Source organism: Tachyglossus aculeatus, chromosome 20, assembly GCF_015852505.1.
Source record: "Tachyglossus aculeatus isolate mTacAcu1 chromosome 20, mTacAcu1.pri, whole genome shotgun sequence".
Taxonomy (NCBI): Eukaryota; Metazoa; Chordata; class Mammalia; order Monotremata; family Tachyglossidae; genus Tachyglossus; species Tachyglossus aculeatus.
Genome location: NC_052085.1, coordinates 18,715,047 through 18,741,630, shown reverse-complemented (window position 1 = coordinate 18,741,630; position 26,584 = coordinate 18,715,047). Strand labels below are relative to the sequence as shown.

At 48.6% G+C, this 26,584-nt stretch overlaps 1 protein-coding gene across 1 annotated transcript in view; it reads right to left on the bottom strand.

Moving 5' to 3' along the window:
- Nucleotides 1–12,580: 12,580 nt before the first annotated feature.
- Nucleotides 12,581–26,584, bottom strand: part of NPAS2 (neuronal PAS domain protein 2) — a 194,623-nt gene continuing 180,619 nt past the window's right edge. Inside the window, exons 16-21 of the mRNA XM_038761890.1 lie at nucleotides 23,664–23,810; nucleotides 21,468–21,638; nucleotides 18,918–19,108; nucleotides 18,129–18,221; nucleotides 14,823–15,000; nucleotides 12,581–13,205 (exon numbers count right to left, since the gene is read on the bottom strand). Of these exons, the coding sequence (XP_038617818.1) occupies nucleotides 13,053–13,205; nucleotides 14,823–15,000; nucleotides 18,129–18,221; nucleotides 18,918–19,108; nucleotides 21,468–21,638; nucleotides 23,664–23,810 (933 nt within the window). The 3' untranslated portion in view covers nucleotides 12,581–13,052. The remainder of the gene's footprint in view (nucleotides 13,206–14,822; nucleotides 15,001–18,128; nucleotides 18,222–18,917; nucleotides 19,109–21,467; nucleotides 21,639–23,663; nucleotides 23,811–26,584) is intronic.

Genomic DNA, 26,584 nt, shown 5'->3' with positions numbered 1-26,584 from the left:
ATACCATAAAAAAAGGTATCACACGGTAACACTACCTTGTATCCACCCCGGTGCTTAGACCAGTGCTTGGCACATAGTAAGCGCTTAACAAATACCATTATTATTATTAATAATAACACTCAGAGGCACCAGGACCACCCCGGTGCTTAGACCAGTGCTTGGCACATAGTACCTCCCTGGGTCTCCGTCACCTCATCTGTAAAATGGGGAATTGAGAGTGTGAGCCCCACATGGGACAGAGTCTCTGTCCAACCCAATTTGCTTGTATCCACCCCGGTACTTAGACCAGTGCTTGGCACGTAGTACGCGCTCAACAAATACCATTATTATTATTAATAATAACACTCCGAGGCACCAGTACCACCCCGGTGCTTAGACCAGTGCTTGGCACATAGTACCTCCCTAGGCCTCAGTCACCTCATCTGTAAAATGGGGAATTGAGAGTGTGAGCCCCACATGGGACAGAGTCTCTGTCCAATCCAATTTGCTTGTATCCACCCCAGTGCTTAGACCAGTGCTTGGCACATAGTAAGCACTCAACAAATACCATTATTATTATTAATAATAACACTCAGAGGCACCAGGGCCACCCCGGTGCTTAGACCAGTGCTTGGCACATAGTACCTCCCTGGGCCTCAGTTACCTCATCTGTAAAATGGGGAATTGAGAGTGTGAGCCTCGCATGGGACAGAGTCTGTGTCCAACCCAATTTGCTTGTATCCACCCCGGTGCTTAGACCAGTGCTTGGCACGTAGTAAGCGCTCAACAAATACCATTATTATTATTAATAATAACACTCAGAGGCACCAGGACCACCCCGGTGCTTAGACCGGTGCTTGGCACATAGTAAGTGCTTAACAAATACCATTATTATTATTATTAATAACACTCAGAGGCATCAGGGCCTCTCCAACAGTGGGCAGAATTGAGATTGGGACAACTAAGGGCGTATTCCCCAGGATGCAGTCTTTAAAAGAAAGGGTCTTTAAAAGGGCTCTTTTTGCCTTTTCTCTTTCTCTCTTCCCTCCCTTGGAGTCTGAATCCTCAGTCATGTCTACCCTTTACCCTGTACCCGGGGTTTTTTTTTATCCGTAGTCGCTACCCAGCTATTCTGTGTCTGGGTCTGGAGAAGCATTTAATGTTATCTCTTCTCCCATTCTAGCTCCAGGGCCATGGGGCATGACGTTTGAGGGAAACAAATTGAAAGATGGAATTAGAGACAGTGTGCTCTGGTAGAGCTATATCTCCTATAGATCTCCTCCTCTGTTCTCTGTCCCTCCCTCCTCCTGTCCTCAGGACATCTCTCCTTGGATGTCCTCCCGCCACCTAAAACTCAACTCCCGAACTTTCCCGTCACTGTGGACGACACAACCACCCTTCCCATCTCACAAGCCCGCAATCTTGGCGTCATCCTTGACTCTGCTCTTTCATTCACGCCGCATATCCAATCCGTCACCAAATCCCGCCGGTCGGTCTCACCTTCACAACTTCGCCAAGATCCACCGTTTCCTCTCCATCCAAATCGCTACCACGTTAATACACTCGTTCTGTCCCAACTGGGTTACTTCATCAGCCTCAAAGCTCTCCATCACCTTGCCCCTTCTTACTTCTTCACCTCCCTTCTTTTCCCCAGCTCTGTCCCTTTCCACGTCACTCCCTTTGATCTTCCCTCCCTCCCCACCCCACATCACTTAGGTATATATCAATAATTCCATTTATTTATATTGATGCCTGTTGACTGTTCTGATGTCTAGCTCCTCCCTTACATCTAAGCTATAAGCCCGGTGTGGGCAGGGATTGTCTCTCTTTATTGATGAATTGTACTTTCCAAATGCTTAATATAGTGCTCCGCACACAGCAAGTGCTCAATAAATACGATTAAATGAATGAATGAATGAATGAATGAATTTGGAGAAGCAGCATGGCTCAGTGGAAAGAGCCCGGGCTTTGGAGTCAGAGGTCATGGGTTCAAATCCCGGCTCCGCCACTTGTCAGCTGTGTGACTTTGGGCAAGTCCCCCTCCTTCCTCCCCCCCTCCTCCCCCTCACCTCCTTCCCTTCCCCACAGCACCTGTATATATGTATATATGTTTGTACGGATTTATTACTTTATTTATTTTACTTGTACATATTTATTCAATTTATTTTATTTTGTTAATATGTTTTGTTTTGTTCTCTGTCTCCCCCTTTTAGACTGTGAGCCCACTGTTGGGGAAGGACCGTCTCTATATGTTGCCAACTTGGACTTCCCAAGCGCTTAGTACAGTGCTCTGCACCCAGTAAGTGCTCAATAAAAATGATTGAATGAATGAAGTCACTTAACTTCTCTGTGCCTCAGTTACCTCATCTGTAAAATGGGGATTAAGACTATGAGCCCCCTGTGGGACAACCTGATCACCTTGTAACCTCCCCAGCACTTAGAACAGTGCTTTGCACCTAATAAGCACTTAATAAATGCCATCATTATTATTATTATTATGAATGAATGAGTGAGTGATCGAGCACAGGCCTGGGAGCCAGAGGACCTGGGTTCATTAATTCATTCATTCAATCATATTTATTGAGCACTTACTGTGTGCACAGCACTGTACTAAGCGCTTGGGAAGTACAAATCGGTGACATATACAGTCCCTACCCAACAGCGGGCTCCCAGTCTAGAAGGGGGAGACAGACAATAAAACAAAACAGGTGGCCCAGTGCCAAGTCATCAGAACAAATAGAATTGAAGCTAAATGCACATCATTAACAAAATAAAGAGAATAGTAAATATGGACACATAAAATAGAGTGATAAATCTGTTCAAACATATATGCAGGTGCTGGGGAAGGACGTAGGGCGGTGGGGATGGGGAGGAGGAGAGGAAAAAGGGGGCTCAGTCTGGGGCTACGTGTTCAGCGCTTAGAACAGTGCTTGCCAGCTGTGTGACCCTGGGCAAGTCACCTAACTTCTCTGGGCCTCAGTGACCTCATCTGCAAAATGGGGATGAAGACTGTGAGCCCCTCTTGGGACAACCTGAGCACCCGGTAACCTCCCCAGCGCTTAGAACAGTGCCTTGCACATAGTAAGCACTTAATAAATGCCATTATTATTATTATTATTATTACAGGCCCACGCTCTTTCCACTGAGCTTCTCTAATAATAACCTCCCCAGCGCTTAGAACAGTGCTTTGCACCTAGTAAGTGCTCAATAAATGCCATTATTATTATTATTATTATTATTACAAGCCCACGCTCTTTCCACTGAGCTTCTCTAATAATAACCTCCCCAGCACTTAGAACAATGCTTTGCACCTAGTAAGCACTCAATAAATGCCATTATTATTATTATTATTATTATTATTAGAAGCCCACGCTCATTCCACTGAGCTTCTCTAATAAACCAGTTAATCACAGAGATTAGGGACCGTGCCCGACATGGGGCTCACAGTCTAAGTCGGAGGGGGGACAGGGGTTGAACCCCCATTTTTCCAGCCATGGGGAACAGAGCAGGGGCAGCACGGGGAGGACCTGTTTCGAGGGAGGGAAGGAGGGAGGTCCAGGGAAGGGCTCGGGCGAAGGGGGCCCATCCCGGGAATGCGGGAGGAGGCACCAACCGAACCCCCTCCATCAGAGCAGAGCAGGCCCCATCGCCCCAACATCACGCAGCCTCCCGCCAGGCCGTGGGTTCTAATCTTAACTCTTCTGCTTGCGTGCCGGGTGACCGGGGGCACATCACTTCACTTCTGTGCCTCAGTTTCACTTCCCCTTGTGCCAACCTTCTCAATGTACCTCCATCTCATCTACCTCGCTGCCGACCTCTCGCCCCCGTCCTGCCTCTGGCCTGGACCCCCACCCCCCATATCCGAAAGACAATTCCTCTCCCCCATTTCAAAGCCATATTGAAGGCCCATCTCCTCCGAGAGGTCTTCCCCGGTTAAACCCTCCTTTCCTCTTCTCCCACTCCTTTCTACATCACCTTGATTTGCTCCCTTTATCCATTAGAGAAGCAGCGTGGCTCAGTGGAAAGAGCCCGGGCTTTGGAGTCAGAGGTCATGGGTTCGAATCCCGACTCCGCCACATGTCTGCTGTGTGATCTTGGGCAAGTCACTTAACTTCTCTGGGCCTCAGTTACCTCATCTGTAAAATGGGGATTAAGACTGTGAGCCCCACGTGGGACAACCTGATCAGCCTGTATCCTCCCCAGCGCTTAGAACAGTGCTTTGCACATAGTAAGCACTTAACAAATGCCAATTATTATTATTATTATTATCCTCCCTCCCAGCCCCACGGCGCTCATGTATATGTCAGTTGTTTGTTTATTTGTGTTAATAAATCCTCCCCCCTACTGCCCCAGACCGTAAGCTCATTTTGGGCAGGGAATGAGCCTGTTTATTGTTATATTGTGTTCTCCCAAGCCCTTCCTGCATGCAGGAAGTGCACAATAAATTTGCTTGACTCAGGAGAATGTGAGCCCCGTGTAAGTCAGGGACCATTCTCCTGTATCTACCCCAGCCTTTGGCAAATAGTAAGCACTTAACAATACCACAGTCCCCATTATTATTAGGCCAATCTACTCTCCTGACCCAGGAGGGCCCAGTCCCACTGATTTATCCTGTCTTCCACGCTTCTCACTTCTTCCTGCCCCTCTCCTCCGAGCCATCCCTGGAGAGATACTGCCATTCCGGGCTCTTTCTCCCTCCCAGAATGACTGCTGCGGAGACAGTGACTTCTTCTCAGAGACCATTCCTCCCCTTTTCTAGATTTCCATCGTACCTTTTTGGTTCTGTGGGGGTGGGGGGTGAGTCTCCCCCCATCCAAGAAGAAGACAGAGGCACATCAGAGCTACTGCTGCTCTCTCCATAGTGGTGAGAGTGGAGGCTATGAGCTCGCACATCCTCCCACTTGGAAATTTTGCGGAGTTTCAGTCCAGGGTTCTCCGTTGCCCGGCGCTGAACTCCAATACCATGTTCCAGTGTAGAACTTAGATCACTGTGACCTCAGTGTGTCGTAGGAGAAACACATTCAGGTGGGATGGAGCCTTTCTGGGCAGAATTTTCCTTCACGGTAAGGTCGCTTTGGCTTCAGACATAGCCACGCGGCAGAACCACCATAACGCTTTGCAAGCAGCTCTTTGAGAAGCGGCGTGGCTCAGTGGAAAGAGCCCGGGCTTTGAAGTCATCCATGGCTCAAGAGATGCAGCGCGGCTCAGTGGAAAGAGCCCGGGCTTTGGAGTCAGAGGTCATGGGAGCAAATCCCAACTCCGCCAATTGTCAGCTGGGTGACTTTGGGCAAGTCACTTCACTTCTCTGGGCCTCAGTTGCCTCATCTGTAAAATGGGGATGAAGACTGTGAGCCCCCCGTGGGACAAGCTGATCACCTTGTAACCTCCCCAGTGCTTAGAATAGTGCTTTGCACATAGTAAGCGCTTAATAAATGCCATTATTATTATTATTATTATTATCAAATCCCAACTCCACCACTTGTCAGCTGGGTGACTTTGGGCAAGTCACTTCACTTCTCTGGGCCTCAGTTGCCTCATCTGTAAAATGGGGATGAAGACTGTGAGCCCCCCGTGGGACAACCTGATCACCTTGTAACCTCCCCAGTGCTTAGAACAGTACTTTGCACATAGTAAGCACTTAATAAATGCCATCATTATCATTATTATTATTATCAAATCCCAACTCCACCACTTGTCAGCTGGGTGACTTTGGGCAAGTCACTTCACTTCTCTGGGCCTCAGTTACCTCATCTGGAAAATGGGGATGAAGACTGTGAGCCCCCCGTGGGACAACCTGATCACCTTGGAACCTCCCCAGCGCTTAGAACAGTGCTTTGCACATAGTAAGCGCTTAATAAATGCCATTATTATTATTATTATTATTATTATCAAATCCCAACTCTGCCACTTGTCAGCTGTGTGACTTTGGGCAAGTCACTTAACTTCTCTGGGCCTCAGTGACCTCATCTGTAAAATGGAGATGAAGACTGTGAGCCCCACATGGGGCAACCTGATCACCTTGTAACCTCCCCAGCGCTTAGGACGGTGCTTTGCACATAGTAAGCGCTTAATAAATGCCATTGTTATTATTATTATTATTATCAAATCCCAACTCCACCACTTGTCAGCTGTGTGACTTTGGGCAAGTCACTTCACTTCTCTGGGCCTCAGTTACCTCATCTGGAAAATGGGGATGAAGACTGTGAGCCCCCCGTGGGACAACCTGATCACCTTGGAACCTCCCCAGCGCTTAGAACAGTGCTTTGCACATAGTAAGCGCTTAATAAATGCCATTATTATTATTATTATTATTATTATTATTATTATCAAATCCCAACTCTGCCACTTGTCAGCTGTGTGACTTTGGGCAAGTCACTTAACTTCTCTGGGCCTCAGTGACCTCATCTGTAAAATGGAGATGAAGACTGTGAGCCCCACATGGGGCAACCTGATCACCTTGTAACCTCCCCAGCGCTTAGGACGGTGCTTTGCACATAGTAAGCGCTTAATAAATGCCATTGTTATTATTATTATTATTATCAAATCCCAACTCCACCACTTGTCAGCTGTGTGACGTTGGGCAAGTCACTTCACTTCTCTGGGCCTCAGTTACCTCATCTGGAAAATGGGGATGAAGACTGTGAGCCCCCCGTGGGACAACCTGATCACCTTGTAACCTCCCCAGCACTTAGAAGAGTGCTTTGCACATAGTAAATGCTTAATAACTGCCATCATTATTATTATTATTATTATTATTATTAAATCCCAACTCCGCCACTTGTCAGCTGCGTGACTTTGGGCAAGTCACTTCACTTCTTCACTTCACTTCACTCTGGGCCTCAGTTCCCTCATCTGTAAAATGGGGATGAAGGCTGTGAGCCCCACGTGGGACAACCTGATCACCCTGTAACCTCCCCAGTGCTTAGAACAGTGCTTTGCACATAGTAAGCGCTTAATAAATGCCATCATTATTATTATTATCAAATCCCAACTCCGCCACTTGTCAGCTGCGTGGCTTTGGGCAAGTCACTTCACTTCTCTGGGCCTCAGTTCCCTCATCTGGAAAATGGGGATGAAGACTGTGAGCCCCCCGTGGGACAACCTGATCACCTTGTAACCTCCCCAGCGCTTAGGACAGTGCTTTGAATGTAGTAAGCGCTTAACAAATACCATTATTATTATTATAAGGGGCAGGCTGTCATCCAAGCAGTTTAGAATAAAAAAACTGAAGAGTCATGTGCAATATACCCAATGCCCACGAGGTGGCAATAGACCACGAATCTTTGCCTAAAATACTTGATTTAAGGTTTAAAAGCCAAAATTGAGGTTTCAGAAACACATTATCAGGTTTAAATTTCAAAAGCTTCAACATTTTAAAGATCTGGTGTTTCATTTGTCGCTTGCATGCTTTGATTCACATGCATCAGTCATTCATTCAGTCGTATTGAGTGCATACTGTGTGCAGAGCACTGTTCTGTGCTCTTGGAAAGTACAATTCAACAACAAATAATAACGATAATAATGGTATTTGTTAAGCGCTTACTCTGTGCAGAGCACTGTTCTAAGCGCTGGGGAGGATACAAGGTGATCAGGTTGTCCCACGGGGGGGCTCACAGTCTTAATCCCCATTTTACAGATGAGGGGACTGAGGCCCAGAGAATCAATCAATCAATCAATCGTATTTATTGAGCGCTTACTGTGTGCAGAGCACTGTACTAAGCGCTTGGGAAGTCCAAGTCGGCAGCATATAGAGACGGTCCCTACCCAACAGCGGGCTCACAATCTAGAAGAGGGAGACAGAACAGAACAAAACATATTAACAAAATAAAATAAGTAGAATAAATATGTACAAGTAAAATTAATAAGTAAATAAATAGAGTAATAAATACGTACAAACATATATACATATATACAGGTGCTGTGGGGAAAGGAAGGAGGTAATGGCATTTGTTAAGCGCTTACTCTGTGCAAAGCACTGTTCTAAGCGCTGAGGAGGATACAAGGTGATCAGGTTGTCCCACAGGGGGGCTCACAGTCTTAATCCCCATTTTACAGATGAGGGTACGGAGGCCCAGAGAATCAATCAATCAATCAATCGTATTTATTGAGCGCTTACTGTGTGCACAACACTGTACTAAGCGCTTGGGAAGTACAAGTTGGCAACATATAGAGACAGACCCTACCCAACAGTGGGCTCACAGTCTAGAAGGGGGAGACGGAGAACAAAACAAAACATATATAGTGAAGTGACTTGCCCAGAGTCACACAGCTGACATTTGGCGGAGCCGGGATTTGAACCCATGACCTCTGACTCCAAAGCCCGGGCTCTTTCCACTGAGCCAAGCTGCTTCTCTAAAGTGAAATGGCTTTCCCAAGGTCACAGTAAACATGACCTTGTAAAAGTGACAGATCCAGGATTAGAACCCAGGTCCCCTGATTCCCAGCCCGGGAATAATATTAATAATATAATATAATATTATTTTTATTATTTCTCAATAATTGACTTTTATGTGTTTGGTTATGCTGATTTCTTACCTGCTTTTTGAATAACTCCAAATAATTTGCTTGCTGATTTTTATATAGTCCATTACTTTGAATTTCTTGAATTGAGTGAAATAATTTTCTGACTCTTGACTGACAGGCAGCATCCTTGCTCTCGAGGAAACCTGCAGAGAGGGACTTTACCCTTAAAATCAAGGTGTGCTGAACGCCACTGAACTGGGTCTAAAGAGCATCAGGTGAGTTCCGTGTCCCGGTGAGCTGGGAAACCCTAGTCAATTTGGGAAAATCCATTTCATTACATCCCCAGGGTAAATTCAAATCAGTCCAGAAATGAAAACCAAGGGATGGTCCCTGCAAGAGACGGAAACGGTTACCTTGGGAAATACTATATTCAATCTATCATTCAATCAATCAACCGATCATATTTTTTGAGTGCTTACTATGTGCAGAGCACCGTATTAAGGAATTGGGAGAGTACAATATAACAGAGTTGGTAGGCGTGTTCCCTGCCCACAATGAATTTACAGTTAGAGGGGGAGAAAAAAAATACATTTTAGCCTGGTTAAAAATAAGGGATCTTTCCCACGTGAGGTGAACATAATAACCACTGCACTATGGAAACCGAAATATCCACTCATAGCAAAGCACAAGCACTTGGGAAATGATCTGGTGTCTTCACATATAAAACAATTTACACTGAATGCCGTATGATTTATTTTCTATAGAAATAGGTCATTATTACAACTGTACAATACACGACTTGGCTTTCTAATTACACAAAATATTTTCTTTAGAAACATCCCAAGATAACAAAACATTACAAAAAAGCAAAAAAAAGTGCCTTTTTTTTCCAAGGAAAATCCAACACTGGGTATTTTCACGAAAGTTAGATCATAAAATACAGCCTCTCCAGTCCAAGGGTCAGAGCGCAGTGCATTTTCCCCAGCGATCCGTCACTCAACCCAACTTGGAGGACAGCCTCTTCTTGGGAACTTTCCGCATTTCCGCAGAATTCTGGAATATCCGTCGCTTATGCTACTTGTCACTACTCTTAAAATAAACAGGAAACTGTCCAGTGTTATATGAAAGACAACCAAAAAACACTAAACCAGCCCCAACAAAGCAGGCAGGGTGAAAGGTGTAAATCCCATTGGGGTTCAGAGCCAGAAGGGGCAGGTGTCCAGAATTTGTCTGATATGGGCCAGGTCTTTCCATCACATTGGCCAACTTGTACTTCCCAAGCGCTTAGTACAGTGCTCTGCACACAGTAAGCGCTCAATAAATATGATTGGTGGGCATAGGAGGGAAAGGGGGGTTGGGAGGCGCATTGGAAGTTGGAGCACTAGAAGAAGGGAAAGGACTGAGTTTTACTCAAAGTGCCAGAGTTATTTCCTCCTCATCATCATCAATCGTATTTATTGAGCGCTTACTATGTGCAGAACACTGTACTAAGTGCTTGGGAAGTACAAATTGGCAACATATAGAGACAGTCCCTACCCAACAGTGGGCTCACAGTCTAAAAGGGGGAGACAGAGAACAAAACCAAACATACTAACAAAATAAAATAAATAGAATAGATATGGACAAATAAAATAAATAAATAAATAAATAAATAGAGCAATAAATATGTACAAACATATATCCATATATACAGGTGCTGTGGGGAAGGGAAGGAGGTAAGATGGGGGGGATGGAGAGGGGGACGAGGGGGGAGAGGAAGGAAGGGGCTCAGTCTGGGAAGGTCTCCTGGAGGAGGTGAGCTCTCAGTAGGGCCTTGAAGGGAAGAAGAGAGGTAGCTTGGCGGATGGGCAGAGGGAGGGCATTCCAGGCCCGGGGGTTGACGTGGGCCGGGGGTCGATGGCGGGACAGGCGAGAGCGAGGTACGGTGAGGAGATTAGCGGCGGAGGAGCGGAGGGTGCAGGCTGGGCTGGAGAAGGAGAGAAGGGAGGTGAGGTAGGAGGGGGCGAGGGGATGGACAGCCTTGTAGCCCAGGGTGAGGAGTTTCTGCCTGATGCGCAGACTGATTGGTAGCCACTGGAGATTTTTGAGGAGGGGAGTAATATGCCCAGAGCGTTTCTGGACAAAGATAATCTGGGCAGCAGCATGAAGTATGGATTGAAGTGGAGAGAGACACGAGGATGGGAGATCAGAGAGAAGGCTGATGCAGTAGTCCAGACGGGATAGGATGAGAGCTTGAATGAGCAGGGTAGCGGTTGGGATGGAGAGGAAAGGGCGGATCTTGGCAATGTTGCGGAGCTGAGACCGGCAGGTTTTGGTGACGGCTTGGATGTGAGGGGTGAATGAGAGAGCCGAGTCGAGGATGACACCAAGGTTGCGGGCTTGTGAGACAGGAAGGATTGTAGTGCCACCAACAGAGATGGGAAAGTCAGGGGGAGGACAAGGTTTGGGAGGGAAGACAAGGAGTTCAGTCTTGGACATGTTGAGCTTTAGGTGGTGGGCAAACATCCAGATGGAGATGTCCTGAAGGCAGGAGGAGATGCGAGCCTGGAGAGAGGGGGAGAGAGCAGGGGCAGAGATGGAGATCTGGGTGTCATCAGCGTGGAGATGATAGTTGAAGCTGTGGGAGCGAATGAGGTCACCAAGGGAGTGCGTGTAGATGGAGAACAGAAGGGGACCAAGAACTGACCCTTGGGAAACCCCCATAGTAAGAGGATGGGAGGGGGAGGAGGAGCCTGCAAAAGAGACTGAGAATGAACGACCGGAGAGATAAGAGGAGAACCAGGAGAGGACGGAGTCTGTGAAGCCAAGGTCAGATAGCGTGTTGAGGAGAAGGGGGTGGGCCACAGTGTCGAAGACAGCTGAGAAGTCGAGGAGGATTAGGACAGAGTAGGAGCCATTGGATTTGGCAAGCAGGAGGTCATTGGTGACCTTTGAGAGGGCAGTTTCCGTGGAATGTAGGGGACGGAAGCCAGACTGGAGGGGGGCGAGGAGAGAGTTGTTGTTGAGGAATTCTAGGCAGCGCGTGTAGACAATTCCTCTATTCAGTTGTGCAAAAAAAGTGAATTATAAAAATAATCTCTGGTTCTCATCAACTGACATGCTGGCCCAGTGCTTGGCCAATGCAAAAGGGCTGAAATAATAAGGGCCAAGGACATATTAAAGACCTTTTAAGGTGGTCTAAGGATGATTATCCCAGGGGGAGTTTACGTTGATATCAGCAGAGAATGTATCATTCATTCATTCAATCATATTTATTGAGTGCTTACTGTGTGCAGAGCACTGTACTAAGCGCTTGGGAAGTCCAAGTTGGCAACATCTAGATCCGGTCCCTACCCAACAGTGGGCTCCCAGTCTAGAAGGGGGAGACAGAGAACAAAACCAAACATATTAACAAAATAAATAGAATCAACATGTACAAATAAAATAAATAAAATAAATAAATAAATATGCGCAGAGCACTGTACTAAGCGCTTGGGAGAGTACAGTGCAAAAGACTTTGCAGGCACGTATCGACCAACTCAGATGTATTGTACTCTCTGAAGTGCTTAGCACAGTGCTCTGCAAACAGTAAGCACTTAGTAAAAACCGTTGATTGATCGATAGATAGTATTTGTTTCTGGCCCATTGCTCAGCGGGACTGCCCGGAACATTAGAGATCCGCCAGATTGGAAAAACTCACTCTCTGAAGTGCTTAGCACAGTGCTCTGCAAACAGTAAGCACTTAGTAAAAACCGTTGATTGATCGATAGATCAATCCCTATTGATCTATCGATCAATCAATCAATCAATCAATCAATCCCTATTGATCCCTAGGGATCAATCAATCCCTCTCCCCCTTTTAGACTGTGAGCCCACTGTTGGGTAGGGACTGTCTCTATATGTCGCCAATTTGTACTTCCCAAGCGCTTAGTACAGTGCTCTGCACATAGTAAGCGCTCAATAAATACGATAGATGATGATGATGATGATGATAGATAGTATTTGTTTCTGGCCCATTGCTCAGTGAGACTATGGGCCCACTGTTGGGTAGGGACCGTCTCTATATGTTGCCAATTTGTACTTCCCAAGCGCTTAGTACAGTGCTCTGCACACAGTAAGCGCTCAATAAATACGATTGATTGATTGATTGATTGATTGATTTGGCCCGATGTAACCTGTCTACTCTCTGGTTCTTTAATTTAAAACCTGGGAATAAAAGTAGCAGGTGGCGGCAACTGAAAATGAAAAACAAAAACGGAAACTAGAGACGGCCTAGTAGCCCTAGAGGGCTTGCCTGCTACACAGTAAGCGCTCAATAAATATGATTGATGATTGATTGATTGATTGATTGACTGCCTGGAACATTAGAGATCCGCCAGATTGGAAAAACTCACTCCCAGAGGAACTTCAAAGGTTTTTTTAATTGCACTATCTACCGTAGCCTGCGCCCTGGGCTCTGAGACCAGCCTGGAGCTTTGAACTGTGCTCACGGGCCAAAGGCAAGACTTAAATTTCAAACCATTTTTTTTCCCCCACTTTCCCCTGACTGTAATGCTAAATTTCTCCCTCCTCCCGGATCCCACCCGAAGTCCATTGGTTAAAGCTGACTGGTTTTTCTCCTGCTGTGACTGCTAAAGGTTTAGAGACTCGAGGCTGCTCGGCCTCTGGGAACCGTGGGCCTGCTGTTGGGGAATGTTTTGGGGTCCCACGGCCCCTTGCTGCTGAGAGTACGAAGACAGGAGCAGGACGTTGTGGTCACCGGGCAGAGGAGTCGGCGTCTGCGCCTGGAGAGAAAGGGAAGTCGGTTGTAGTTGTGGGAAGGAATCTGCCGCCGCTGTGGTTACTCCATTTCCAAGCCCCCAGCGTCATTCCTAGTGCAGACTGCCTGGCGCCTTCCCTTGCCCTGGTGTGATCCAGTTTTCCGCCAGCTTGGGAACCGGAGGCACCCGGCCGGCATCCTTCCTGCTCCCAGGACTCCCGTCCCCTTTGTCCCAGAGTCAGGCAGCGGGCCGGACAGAGCTGGACAATGCCCAGGCGGGGAGACGAGGAGAAGGATCGCTCCCAGATGCGTGGTGGGTGTAGGACTTTGAGATGTAATGATGAGGAGAAGCAGGGTGGCTCAGTGGAAAGAGCCCGGGCTTTGGAGTCAGGGGTCATGGGTTCAAATCCCAGCTCCGCCACTTGTCAGCTGTGTGACTTTGGACAAGTCACTTCTCTGGGCCTCAGTTACCTCATCTGGAAAATGGGGATGAAGACTGTGAGCCCCCCGTGGGACAACCTGATCACCTTGTAACCTTCCCAGCGCTTAGAACAGTGCTTTGCACTGTTTGGCTTAATAAATGCCATCATTATTATGTCCATATAACTCTTCCATTTCTCCTCTTTATTAGTAATTTTCATATCTATCAAGCTTTCTAGACTGTAATGCCTTGTAGGTAGGGATCATGTCTACCAATTTTATACTTGTATTCCAACTTGCACTTCCCAAGCGCTTAGTACAGTGCTCTGCACACAGTAAGCGCTCAATAAATACGATTGATTGATTGATTGATACTGTGCTCTCCCATGTGCTTTGTGTTCTGCACAAAGGAAGTGCTCGATTCATTCATCATTAATCCACTCAGTTGTATTTATTGAATGCTTATTGTGTGTGAAGCACTGTACTAAATGCTTGGGAGAGTATGTAAAGAGCATTAATTGATTAAGGATCGCTCCCAGATGGGTGGTGGGTGTAGGACTTTGAGATGTAATGAGGAGGAGAAGCAGCGTGGCTCAGTGGAAAGAGCCTGGGCTTTGGAGTCAGAGGTCATGGGTTCAAATCCCAGCTCCGCCACTTGTCAGCTGTGTGACTTTGGGCAAGTCACTTCTCTGGGCCTCAGTTACCTCATCTGGAAAATGGGGATGAAGACTGTGAGCCCCCCGTGGGACAACCTGATCACCTTGTAACCTCCCCGGCGCTTAGAACAGGGCTTTGCAGATAGTAAGCGCTTAATAAATGCCATTATTATTATTATGTAATATTGTGAGCCCCCTGTGGGACAACCTGATCACCATGTAACCTCCCCAGCGCTTAGAACAGTGCTTTGCAGATAGTAAGCGCTTAATAAATGCCATTATTATTATTATTATGTAATATTGAACAAGGAAGCAATTTCCCTTATCCCATCCTGCCTGCCTGGGTAAACCCCAATGGGGCACTCCCTAAACTGCCAAATACTGACTTGATTCCAGACGTTCTCAAAACGAATAAAGATCACCTCTTTATTCTAGAAATTGCTGTAAGTGGGGCTTTCCTACCCTGGAAGGGAGGGCTAAGACAGGCTTGGCCACTGTGCTTTTCTAGGTGGCTAGCTAGTCTTCACTCTGTCCCAGAGCCCCCAAATCCCCACAGTCTCTCCCACCTGAAGAAATGGTTGCTGCTGAACATGGTGGGGCTGCACGGGGTGAAAGGGTGGCACTTGGGCAGGAATAAAGCCAGGGTGGAACACGGCTTGTCCCATCAGCACAACGGGCGTCACGGCGTGGCTGCCGGTGGTCTGTACTTCCAGGCTCGGGAACACAGGCTGGCTCGGGGAATACCTGTGTGATTGTCGGAGGAGGGAAAGGTGAAGAAGAGAGCTCAAGTGAGGAGCAGGCGAGTGCCGATTCCTGCAGCTGGGATCGGGGAAGCCCAGGTTAGGGAAAGGTGGCCCCAGGACAGGAAACCGAGCCCACCACTGATTCTGCCACACCGGGAGGGCATTTTCTGGAAAGGGCTTCCATCTCTGCCGCATTTCCAAGGAGGGGAATCTATTTGACTTTGCCACTAGCTCAGGAGAACCTCTTTGACTTTCCAGCTATGGCCCTTAGGGACCCTAGGATGACAAGGTCGCCGTCAACAGCTGAGGGTGGGTCTCTTTAGGAGCAGGGATCCCAAATGTTTCCCTCGGGGGTGAAGAAAATAAAAGCCTGCTGGCGGGGGGCTGTGTAATGGTGAGGTGGCCACGTGTCTTGGTTTACAGCTGGTCTGGCCCCTGCCTGATCCCAGACATCTTTATATCCCTTATTTTTAATGCCTTACTTGGCCTCTGATCCTCCTTTAGAGTCTGAATGCTCCTTGAGGGCAGGGATCGGGTCTCCTGCCTCTATTCCTCAAGTGTTCAGTACATTCATTCATTCAATCATATTTACTGAGCGCTTACTGTGTACCGAGCACTGTACTAAGTGCTTGGGAAGTACAAGTTGGGTAATGATGGTATTTGTTAAGCGCTTATTAGGTGCAAAGCACTGTTCTAAGCGCTGGGGGGGGATACAAGGTGATCAGGTTGTCCCACAGTGGGCTCACAGTTTTAATCCCCATTTTACAGATGAGGTAACTGAGGCACAGAGAAGTTAAGTGACTCTGCACATAGAGGGTGCTTACTAACGTTGATTAATTGGGCCCTGATTCACCTCAGAGATGGTGCCCTGTTCCCAGGGACCTGGGAAGGGAACTCAATTCAGTTGGTGGACAGGAGGGGGGACAGGGATTCCCCTGGAAACACGCTCTAGGATCTGCAACCTGTGTAATGCCCGCAACGGACAGACCACGTCTATCACTTCTGGATCGGCTAAAGCGTGTCCGAGATTTTCATTCATTCAATTGTATTTACTGAGCGCTTGCTGTGTGAGGAGCACTGTACTAAGCGCTTGATATTTCTGAATGCCACCAACACAGACACACAAAGTAAACGGGGTGAGGTGAGAAGGGATGACCTGTCATTGCATTAGTTCCAACCTTTCCCTCTAAGAAAGCATGATTCTGGGGCCTATTGGATCACGTACCATTTTCCCAGAGCCTAATATTTGTGGGCCAGGTTAAACGAGGCGGTGGTCTGGATTTGGCCTGTGTGGTTCCCGTGCTTTATTCATTCTTTCGATAGTATTTATTGAGCGCTTACTGTGTGCAGAGCACTGTACTAAGCACTTGGGAAGTCCAAGTTGGCAACATATAGAGACGGTCCCTACCCAACAGCGGGCTCACGGTCTAGAAGTTTGGACTGGCTCAAGATGGAGAATGAAGAATGGAGAGGTTTGCTGCTTAGGCCAGGAGCAGCCGAAAGTCCTCCAGGGGACCAGATTGGGTCAGATTCTCAGGGGAAAGCTATGCTTGGCAGGGGGAGGAAGTGAAGGTCAGCGGGTTTACATCACTCCACTTGAACTCCAACCTGAACGCCACCCTACTCTCTGTACCTCAGTCTCGTCTAACTCATCGCGTATCCTTGCCCACATCTTCCCTCCCAAACCTTGCCCTCTCCCTGACTTTCCCATCACTGTTGACGGCACTACCATCCTTCCCATCTCACAAGCCCACAAACTTGGTGTCATCCTCGACTCCGCTCTCTCATTCACCCCTCACATCCAAGCCGTCACCAAAACCTGCCGGTCTCAGCTCCGCAACATTGCCAAGATCCGCCCTTTCCTCTCCATCCAAACCGCTACCCGGCTCGTTCAAGCTCTCATCCTATCCCATCTGGACTACTGCATCAGCCTTCTCTCTGATCTCCCATCCTTGTGTCTCTCCCCACTTCAATCCATACTTCATGCTGCTGCCCGGATTGTCTTTGTCCAGAAACGCTCTGGGCATGTTACTCCCCTCCTCAAAAATCTCCAGTGGCTACCAATCAATCTGCGCATCAGGCAGAAACTCCTCACCCCGGGCTTCAAGGCTGTCCATCCCCTCGCCCCCTCCTACCTCACCTCCCTTCTCTCCTTCTCCAGCCCAGCCCACACCCTCCGCTCCTCTGCCGCTACTCTCCTCACCCTGTGCCTCGTTCTCGCCTGTCCCGCCATCGACCCCCGGCCCACGTCATCCCCCGGGCCTGGAATGCCCCCAATCCCTCTGCCCCTCCACCAAGCTAGCTCTCTTCCTCCCTTCAAGGCCCTACTGAGAGCTCACCTCCTCCAGGAGGCCTTCCCAGACTGAGCCCCCTCTCCATCCCCCCATCTTACCTCCTTCCCTTCCCCACAGCACCTGCATATAGGTATATATGTTTGTACATATTTATTACTCTATTTATTTATTTTACTTGTACATATCTATTCTATTTATTTTATTTTGTTAATGTGTTTGGTTTTGTTCTCTGTCTCCCCCTTCTAGACTGTGAGCCCACTGTTGGGTAGGGACTGTCTCTATACGCTACCAACTTGTACTTCCCAATCGCTTAGTACAGTGCTCTGCACACAGTAAGTGCTCAGTAAATATGATTGACTGATTGATCCTCCTTCTGGCTTGGAACTCCCTTCCCCTTCGTATCTGACAGACCACTGCTCTCCTTACCTTCAAAGACATCATAAAATCACATCTCCCTGAAAAGACATTCCCCGACTAACCCCTCATTTCCCCTAAACCCTCTCCCTTCTGCACTGCCTATGGACTTGGAACTGAACTCTTTAAGCAGTTGATATTCACACCATCTTCAGCCCCAGACCACTTAAGTACATTCCTACGATTTATTTCAATGTCTGCCTTCCCCACTGGATTATATGGTCCTTCTGGGTAGGGAACTTGTCTACTAACTCTGTTGTACTGCACATTCCCAAGTGCTTAGCGCAGTGCTCTGTGTCCAGTAAATACTTCATAAATACCATTGATGAATTGAATCCACACGGATAAGTTAGAAGAGTTCGAGGCCAATCACCCGCTTCTCCTCCCTGCTGTGCTTTCCTCCCCGTGTCTCACCACCTACTTCACGGGGGATCCAGCTCCAGTGACATCAGAGGGCCTCTGAGCATTGCAGGAGCCAGGCATCATCGGCTGGATAGGCTGGTTGAGCAGTAGCCTGAACGAAAGGGGAGAAATATGGGGGAGATTTTAGTATGTGGCTGAGACGTGTCACCTCGGGATTGGAGCTGAATTAGTGCAAGGCTCCTTGAGAGGATGTGATCTACCCCCAAACTCTCAGGGACAGCCAGCAGACTTTTTCATTCATTCATTCATTCACTCAATCATATTTATTGAGCGCTTACCGTGTGCAGAGCACTGTACTAAGCTCTTGGGAAGTCCAAGTTGGCAACATCTAGAGACGGTCCCTACCCAACAGTGGGCTCACGGTCTAGAAGATCCAGTGATCACATTTGGGATCACTGGGCTCTTCCACAACCTCGCCTGGGGTCTCCCCGCCCTGCCTGCCCAGAAGCTTTGCCCTGGGCCCTCCCCAAGATCTCGCTCGCGGCAACGCAAAACCTGCTCGGTACTCGGCGGAAACAGAGCCGCAGCCCCGCACTGGTCAAAACAGTAGAAGAAGAAGAAAATTCTGAGCCTCGGCAGCCATTTCAGAAGGGAGCTCAGTACTAGGAGTCCTTGGGACTTGGGAAAGTCATTTAACTCCTCTGTGTTTCAGTGCCCTTATTTGGAAGGATGGGCATGGGATACCTGTTCTTTCTCCCGCTTGGACTGAGTCCCAAGGGGGACAGGGATATGTATCCCCAGTGCTTGGCATATAGTAAGTGTTTAACCAATACTACAGTTACTATACCTCAGCTGCCGGTCCTGGCTGAAATCTGGGCTGGGTTGGCCTGGGCTGTCACCACGGGCACCGGCAGCAGGTGTGACCAGGCCGAAGGGCTGCGGAAGGAGGGCGGGTGGGCTGCCGAGCTGGGGAGACCCGCTGCGCGCTGTGGACTGGCCGCTCTGCCCCACTTGGGGGTCTCTTATCAGCTTTGGGGCCTGGAAAGGTGACAAAAGCAGGTGCTATCCCATCTGGGTTGGGGAGCGGTTCTGCCCGCCCCATCCCAGACAGACAGCCTTTGGACGGACACACAGAAACGGCATGGCTTAGTGGAAAAACCAAAGGCTTGGGAGTCAGAGGACGTGGATTCTGATCCCGGCTCCACCACTCGTCTGCCGCGTGACCCTGGGCGAGCCACTTAATTTCTCTGTTCCTCAGTTCCCTCATCTGTAAAATGGGGAGTAAGACCGTGAGCCCCACGTGGGACTACCTGCTTATCTTGTATCTACCTCAGTCCTTAGGAACAGTGCTTGGCACATAGTAAGTGCTTAACAAATAACATCATTATTATTAGTTGGGAACGGAAAGGAAACCTGCATCTCTCCTCAGTGTGGAGAGAACAGGGGGAAGAGGGGTTGCCCTGCCACTGGGGACCTAGTGAGGGGCTAAAGGAGGCACACTCCACCCTGCCCACCCCCATTTTGACCTCAAGGAGTGATGAAGTGGGCAAGAGCAATACATAAGCGCGTTTTTTTTCTGAGAGGGAAGTTCAATTCCCTGCGTATAAATAACTTAACTGTTCCTCCTGAGCAGAGGAGTAGGAACTTTGTTCCTCTTCTAGACTGTGAGCCCACTGTTGGGGAGGGACCGTCTCTATATGTTGCCGACTTGGACTTCCCAAGCGCTTAGTACAGTGCTCTGCACACAGTAAGCACTCAATAAATATGATTGAATGAATGAATAAGACTGACTGAGCACCCTTTTTCCTCTCCTCCTCCCCATCCCCGCCACCTTACCTCCTTCCCCTCCCCACAGCACCTGTATATATGTTTGTACAGATTTATTACTCTATTTATTTTACTTATACGTATTTACTACTCTATTTTATTTTGTAAATATGTTTTGTTTTCTTGTCCGTCTCCCCCTTCTAGACTGTGAGCCTGCTGTTGGGGAGGGACCGTCTCTGTATGTTGCCGGCTTCCCAAGCGCTTAGTACAGTGCTCTGCGCACAGTAAGCGCTCAATAAATACAATTGAATGAATGAATGAATGAATGAAGAGCAGCCTCCAGCCCAGGAGCCCAGGTTTAAGGGATTTTTCAGATCTCAGGGGGCTCCTCTACCCTCTCCCCCGCCAACCATGCTGAGGCACTAGGGCTACGATGCTAGGACAGGACACTTTGAATAAATTCTTTCCATACAGAGGAAGAGGTCAAACCAGGGTAATGAAGCCAACTGCACTAATTCAGTGTGAGTTCTTAAAAATAGTCTGATCCTTAGCAATCCTCTCCAAGACTCTAGAAAAATTGCCAAAGGCAACACAGAATCCAGTCACCCACCAGGCTGGCAGCAGGAAGGGAGAGGGGTGAGGGTGAAGAGGAAGAACCTGAACTGAGTGTGGAATGACCTGAAGCTAGAGATCAGAGTGAAACCAGCAGAGCAGAGAGGTTGGAGGGCTGAGAAGGCCACGATGGCCTGTGAAAGTCAACGTCTCCTGGAGGGAGAGCCCAGCTAGAGAGAGAAAACCGAGAAGGATGCTGGCCGTCAGGCAGTCAGGCAGAGAGAGAGAGAGGTGGAGAAAGTGGAAACCTGAACATCCCAGCAAATCCTGTGTAGGTTTCGGCTGTTAGGTTGATTGCAATCCGGTACACCTTCATTCCCCTGCTGAAGAACTGAAAAGGAAGTGATGATGATGGTGATGGCATTTGTTAAGCGCTTACTATGTGCACAGCATTGTTCTAAGTACTGGGGAGGTTACAAGGTGATCAGGTTGTCCCACAGAGGGCTCAGAGTCTTCACCCCCATTTTACCGAGGAGGTAACTGAGGCACAAAGAAGTGACGTGACCTGCCCAAAGTCACACAGCTGACAATTGGCGGAGCTGGGATTTGAACCCCCGACCTCTGACTCCAAAGCCCGGCCTCTTTTCCACTGAGCCACGCTGCTTCTCTCAATGAATGCCATTGATGAAGACGAGGGAGACGGACGCTAAAAAAATACATTCTAGGTAGGAGAAGCGGTAGAGTAAGTGATTAAGTATGTAAGTAATGATGATAATGTGGGTATTTGTTAAGCCCTTGCTATGTGCCAAGCACTGTTCATTCATTCATTTATTCAATGGTATTTATTGAGCGCTTACTGTGTGCAGAGCGCTTGGGAAGTCCAAGTTGGCAACATTTAGAGACGGTCCCTACCCACCGGTGGGAGACTATGGCCCGATAGGAAGCGGTGTGAGTCCCCTGCGGCGTCCCCATGGTGGGGCTTTCCTGTGATCGTGTCTGGTGAGTGACCGGAGGGGAGGGTGCGGTGGTGCCTCTCTCTCCACCCCACCGCCCGCTGCTGGGAGGGCAGCCGGCTCACCTGGCTGGAGAGAGTGATGGGTTCCCCAACTGGCTGTTGGCGGGCCCTTTGGGAAGGTGCGGTTGGCTCTGGCAGCCGAGGGCTGGGGACACGACGGGCCTGTTGCTGGCACCGCTCGGGCTGCTGCACACTCTTAAAGCTCAGGGATAAGGTCGGCTGCTGCAACAGCATCTGGTAAGAATAATAATAATAATGATGGTATTTGGTCCGGTAAATACACGATCAGCAGGTCCCTATCCCACAGAGAGGGAAAGGGAACGGATATTTTAACCCTGATTTACAGCTGGGGAAACCGAGGCCCCAAGATTACATCCTATTGTAAACTTCTGGATTGGACAGGCTGGACTCCTGATTGACAACAGTTAGCTGGCAGTTCTACCTTGCCCTCCCCCTCTGCCCACCTGCCTGGATTTTGAGGGGGCTGTGTGACCACTCGGAGTGACCAGAAAAGCTGGACGAGCTCCCTGTGCTGAGGTGGATACGCTGACGCCGGGGAACCTGAGGATGGATTTAGGGCACTGGACTGTCAGTCCGGACTGCCCATGACAATCCCTTCTAACTTCAGCTTAGGGCATGAAGGTAGGGTTGTCCCTTGCAGACTTAGGTCAGAAAAGGAGATTGTGTGACACAAAGCCTCTCCCAGCAGGTGTTCTTCCCCAGGCCAACTGGGCCAACTTGTGATCCTGGGTGTTTTCGTTGAACCTTCTGGGTTCCAGCCATTTCCCTGCCTGCCGCGATCCTTGCCTTGGCTTTAAAGCACTTATTCAGCTTGCCCTCCCCTAGTTTACCTTACTGATTTCCTACTACCACCTAATCCGCACGCCTTGCTCCTCTAATGCCAATTCAGTCACTCTTTCTCAGTCCTGTCTTTCTCGCTGCTTGCCCACATCCTCCCTCTGGCCCGGAACACCCTTTCTCTCCACATCCAACATCATGCTCCCCACATCTTCAAAGCCTTATTTAAATCACATCTCTAAGAAGCTTTTCCTGATTAAACCCTCTTTTCCCCAACTTCTTCTCCCTTCTGCATCGCCTATGCACTTGGATCTTTTCAGTAATTGATATTCACTCTATTCTCGGGCCCAAAGCACTTATGTACATTTTCACAGTGTATTTTAATGTCTGTCTCCACCTCTAGACTGTAAGCTCCTTGTAATCACGGAATGGGTCTGTCAAACACTGTTGAACTGTACTCTCCCAAACACTTAGTCGAGTGCTCTGCCTATAGTAAGCACTCAATAAATACCATTGATTAATTGATTGCCAAAAGGGGGAGGTGGGAAGTGAGAGGGCTGGGAAGGGGTAGGTGTGCAGATGGTTTTGTGATCCTCGATGGCAGAATTGCTGTCGGCAGGTTTGCAGGTGGCTCGAATGCCATGATTTGGTCATCTGCGGTGGAAATGCAGAGGGATAGGCTGGAAACAGCAGGACTTCAAGGTCTTCCTGGAATGTAGGGTTCCCAGGGTGTAGTGTTCCTGCTTATGGGAAAGTCGGGGGAGGACAGAGTTTGGGTAGGAAGATAAGGAGTTCTGTTTTGGACATGCTAAACTTGAAGTGACAGGAAATAATAAAATGGGCAGGAGATGAAATTAGGCAGCAAAGGAATAGGTTTGCTTAGCTCAGAATTATTTTTTTTAATGATATTTGTTAAACACTTGCCATTTACCAGGAACTCTACGAAGTGCTGAGGTGGAGAGAATATAATTGGGTTGGACGCAGCCCCTGGTCCACATAGTGCTCAAAGTCTTAATCCCCTTTTTACAGATGAGAAGAGCACGGGCTTTGGAGTCAGAGGTCATGGGTTCAAATCCCGATTCCGCCAACTGTCAGCTGTGTGACTTCGGGCAAGTCACTTCACTTCTCTGGGCCTCAGTTACCTCATCTGTAAAATGGGGATTAAGACTGTGAGCCCCCCGTGGGACAACCTGACCACTCTGTAAACTCCCCAGCGCTTAGAACAGTGCTTTGCACATAGTAAGCGCTTAATAAATGCCATTATTATTATTATTATTATTATTATTATTATGAGGTAGAGTGACTCGCCCAGGGTCACACAGCAGGAAGGTGGTGGAGCTGAGATGACAGCCTAGGTCCTCTGACTCGCAAGCCCATGCTCTTCTCAGCTTTCTCTGAAGATGCTGGGAAAATCAATCTCCCGTGCTTTTGGAGGGTGGTCTGGCCCCGGGGATTGCTCACCTGGCTGCTGGAGTCCTGGACCAAGCAGAGCTGCTCTTGGATTTTCTGAAGTTCTTCCTGCTGCCATCGAATGCTGGCCTGCAGAATCTGGGTTCTCTGCTCCAGCTGGTCCTTGAGGGTCTGGAACATGCTAAATTGGGCTGAGAACTTCACAGGGGAGAAAAAAAACACTCCCATATCCACGTAACCTAATGATAATGGTGGCATTTGTTAAGCACTTATTATGTGCCAACCACTATATTAAACTCTGGGGTGGATTCAAAGTCATTGGGTCAGACACAGTCCCTGGCCCACGAGAGTTTCAGAGTCTAATGGGAAGAAAGAACAGGTATCTTATTCCCACTTCTAGAAATGAATAAATTGAGGAACAGAGAAGCTGAGGAACTTACCCAAGTCACAAAGCAGGCAAGGGGGAGAAACATGGTTCTGGCTTCCTCCCCCTTTGCTCTACAGAAACCTCTCTCGGTCACCAGTGACCTCTTCCTTGACAAATTCAAAGCCCTTTAACCCATCTTAATCCTCTTTAACTTCTCAGTGGCCTTCAGGACCACCCTCTTCTCCTGGAAACATTATCCAACCTTGGCTTCAACGACACTGTGCTGTCCTGGTTCTCCTCCAAGCTCTTTGGCCTCTCCTTAGTCTCTTTCACAGGCTCCTCTTCCAACTGGGAGGATGCCTCAGGGTTCAGTTCTGGGTCCCCTTCTATTTTCGAACTTCACCCAATCCCTTGGAGAACTCATTTCCTCTGACGGCTTCAACTTCCATCGCTATCCTGCTGATTCCCAATTCTTCATCCCAGTCCTGACCTCTCTCCTCCTCCGCAGTCTCACATTTCCTCCTGCCTTCAGGGCATCTCTTTCGGATGTCCTGCCGACATCTCAAATTTAACACGTCCAAAACGGAACTCCTCATCTTCCCAACCGAACGCTCTGCTCCCACTGTGTGAGAGCCAGTTCCGCTGGCCCCCCACACTTAAAAGAAGGAAGAGGAAGCCCAGAGTCACTCCTCGGCACCTCTCCCTGATGTGCAAGACCAAACCATCAGGGAGAAGAATGGGAAGGAAGCAGTAGGGCAGGCCGGCAGGAAGAAGGAGAACCTCAGGCATCTTGAGGAGAGGGAAGCAAGTTGGTATGTTTGCGAGAGCTGGGGATCTTGTGCTGTAGACCCTAGGTAGACATAGGGCACGGGGAAGGATTGGAGAAGATCCCTGAAGGTTTGGCATCCAGGGGCCAAGCCTCTGGAGAAGCATGGTTCTTGCTGCTGAGAGGAAGGATATTAATGCTGGGGACACCTACAGGGACGTATAGAGCCCCTGGGGTTTAACCTGGACTTCTTTTGTTGTTACCTTATTAAAAATATATTAAATATTGTAAAGATCCCTCCAGATCTTGAGTTCTGCCGGGCGGTAGGGGCTGGGGAGGAGCTCCAGTTGTCAGGGAGTCACAGAGAAGCAGCGTGGCTCAGTGGAAAGAGTCAGAGGTCATGGGTTCAAATCCCGGCTCCGCCAATTGTCAGCTGTGTGGCTTTGGGCAAGTCACTTCTCTGTGCCTCAGTTCCCTCATCTGGAAAATGGGGATTAAGACTGTGAGCCCCACATGGGACAAGCTGATCACCTTGTATCCCCCCAGTGCTTAGAACAGTGCTTTGTACATAGTAAGCACTTAACAAATACCATTATTATTATTATTATGCCCCGGGGAGCCGCGGGGAGGACCACTTTGTCCTCGAACTTCCTGCAGCGAGCCCTGGGAATGGGGTGGTAGTCAAGTAACCAATGACCTCTACGCCTTCAGGTCAACCACAGAGTTGTGAAGGGAAGAGGGGTGCAGGGGCTTGGGGGGCAGGGAGGAGGAAGACTCAAAATCTGCGGTAAGAGAACAGGAAATCTGTAAGGCTTTAGGACCCAGTGGAGGTTGACTGGGGTACAGTGACTCTGGAGTCCCTTCAGCAGAGATTTAGGGCTGAAAACCATCAGGAGCATCACTTCCTGTCTTTTCCATTGCCGTAGACAACACCACCGTCCTCCATGGCTCAGAAGCCCATAACCTTGGCATTATCCTCAACTCATCACTTTTCACTCAACCCACATATTCAATCTGTCACCAAATCTGGCCAGTTCTCCCTTCCCAAGTTCACCCTTTCCTTTCCATCTAAACCGCGGCTGTGCTGATATAAACACGTCCCACCTCGACTACCGCTTCAGCCTCCTCGCTGACCTCCTCCCACGCCAGTCCATAATTCACTCCGCTGCCCCGATCAATTTTCTGAAAAACGTCCAGTCCATGTCTCCCAGCTTTTCAAAAGCCTCCGGTAGTTGCCCTTCCACCTCTGCATCAAACGCAAATCCCTTAGCATGGTTTTAAAGCACGCAGTCAGCTCTCCTCCTCCTACCTTACTTTGCTGATTTCCTACTACGACCCAGCCTGCACACTTCACCGCACCAATGCCAACCTACTCAGTTGACCTTGGTCTCATCTATTCTACTGCCGACTCCTTGTCCACATCCTCCCTCTGGCCAGAAGGCCCTCCCCCTTTATATAGGATAAACCACTAATCTCCCCTCCTGCTGTGTCTCCTCCAAGAATTCTTTCCCAACGAAGCCCTCATTTCCCCACTCCCTCTTCTGTTGGCATCACCTAGGAACGTGGATCTGTACCCTTAAGTACTTGATATTCATCCCACCCTTGGGCCCTTAGGATTAGGACAGAGTAGAGCAGTGTACGAGGACAAACCATCAATCTCCCCTCCTGCAGTGTCTCCTCCAAGAATTCTTTCCCAACGAAGCCTTCATTTCCCCACTCCCTCTTCTGCTGGCATCACCTAGGAATTTGGATCTGTACCTTCAGTACTTGATATTCATTCCACCCTTGGGCCTTTAGGATTAGGACAGAATAGAGCAGTGTACGAGGACAAACCATCAA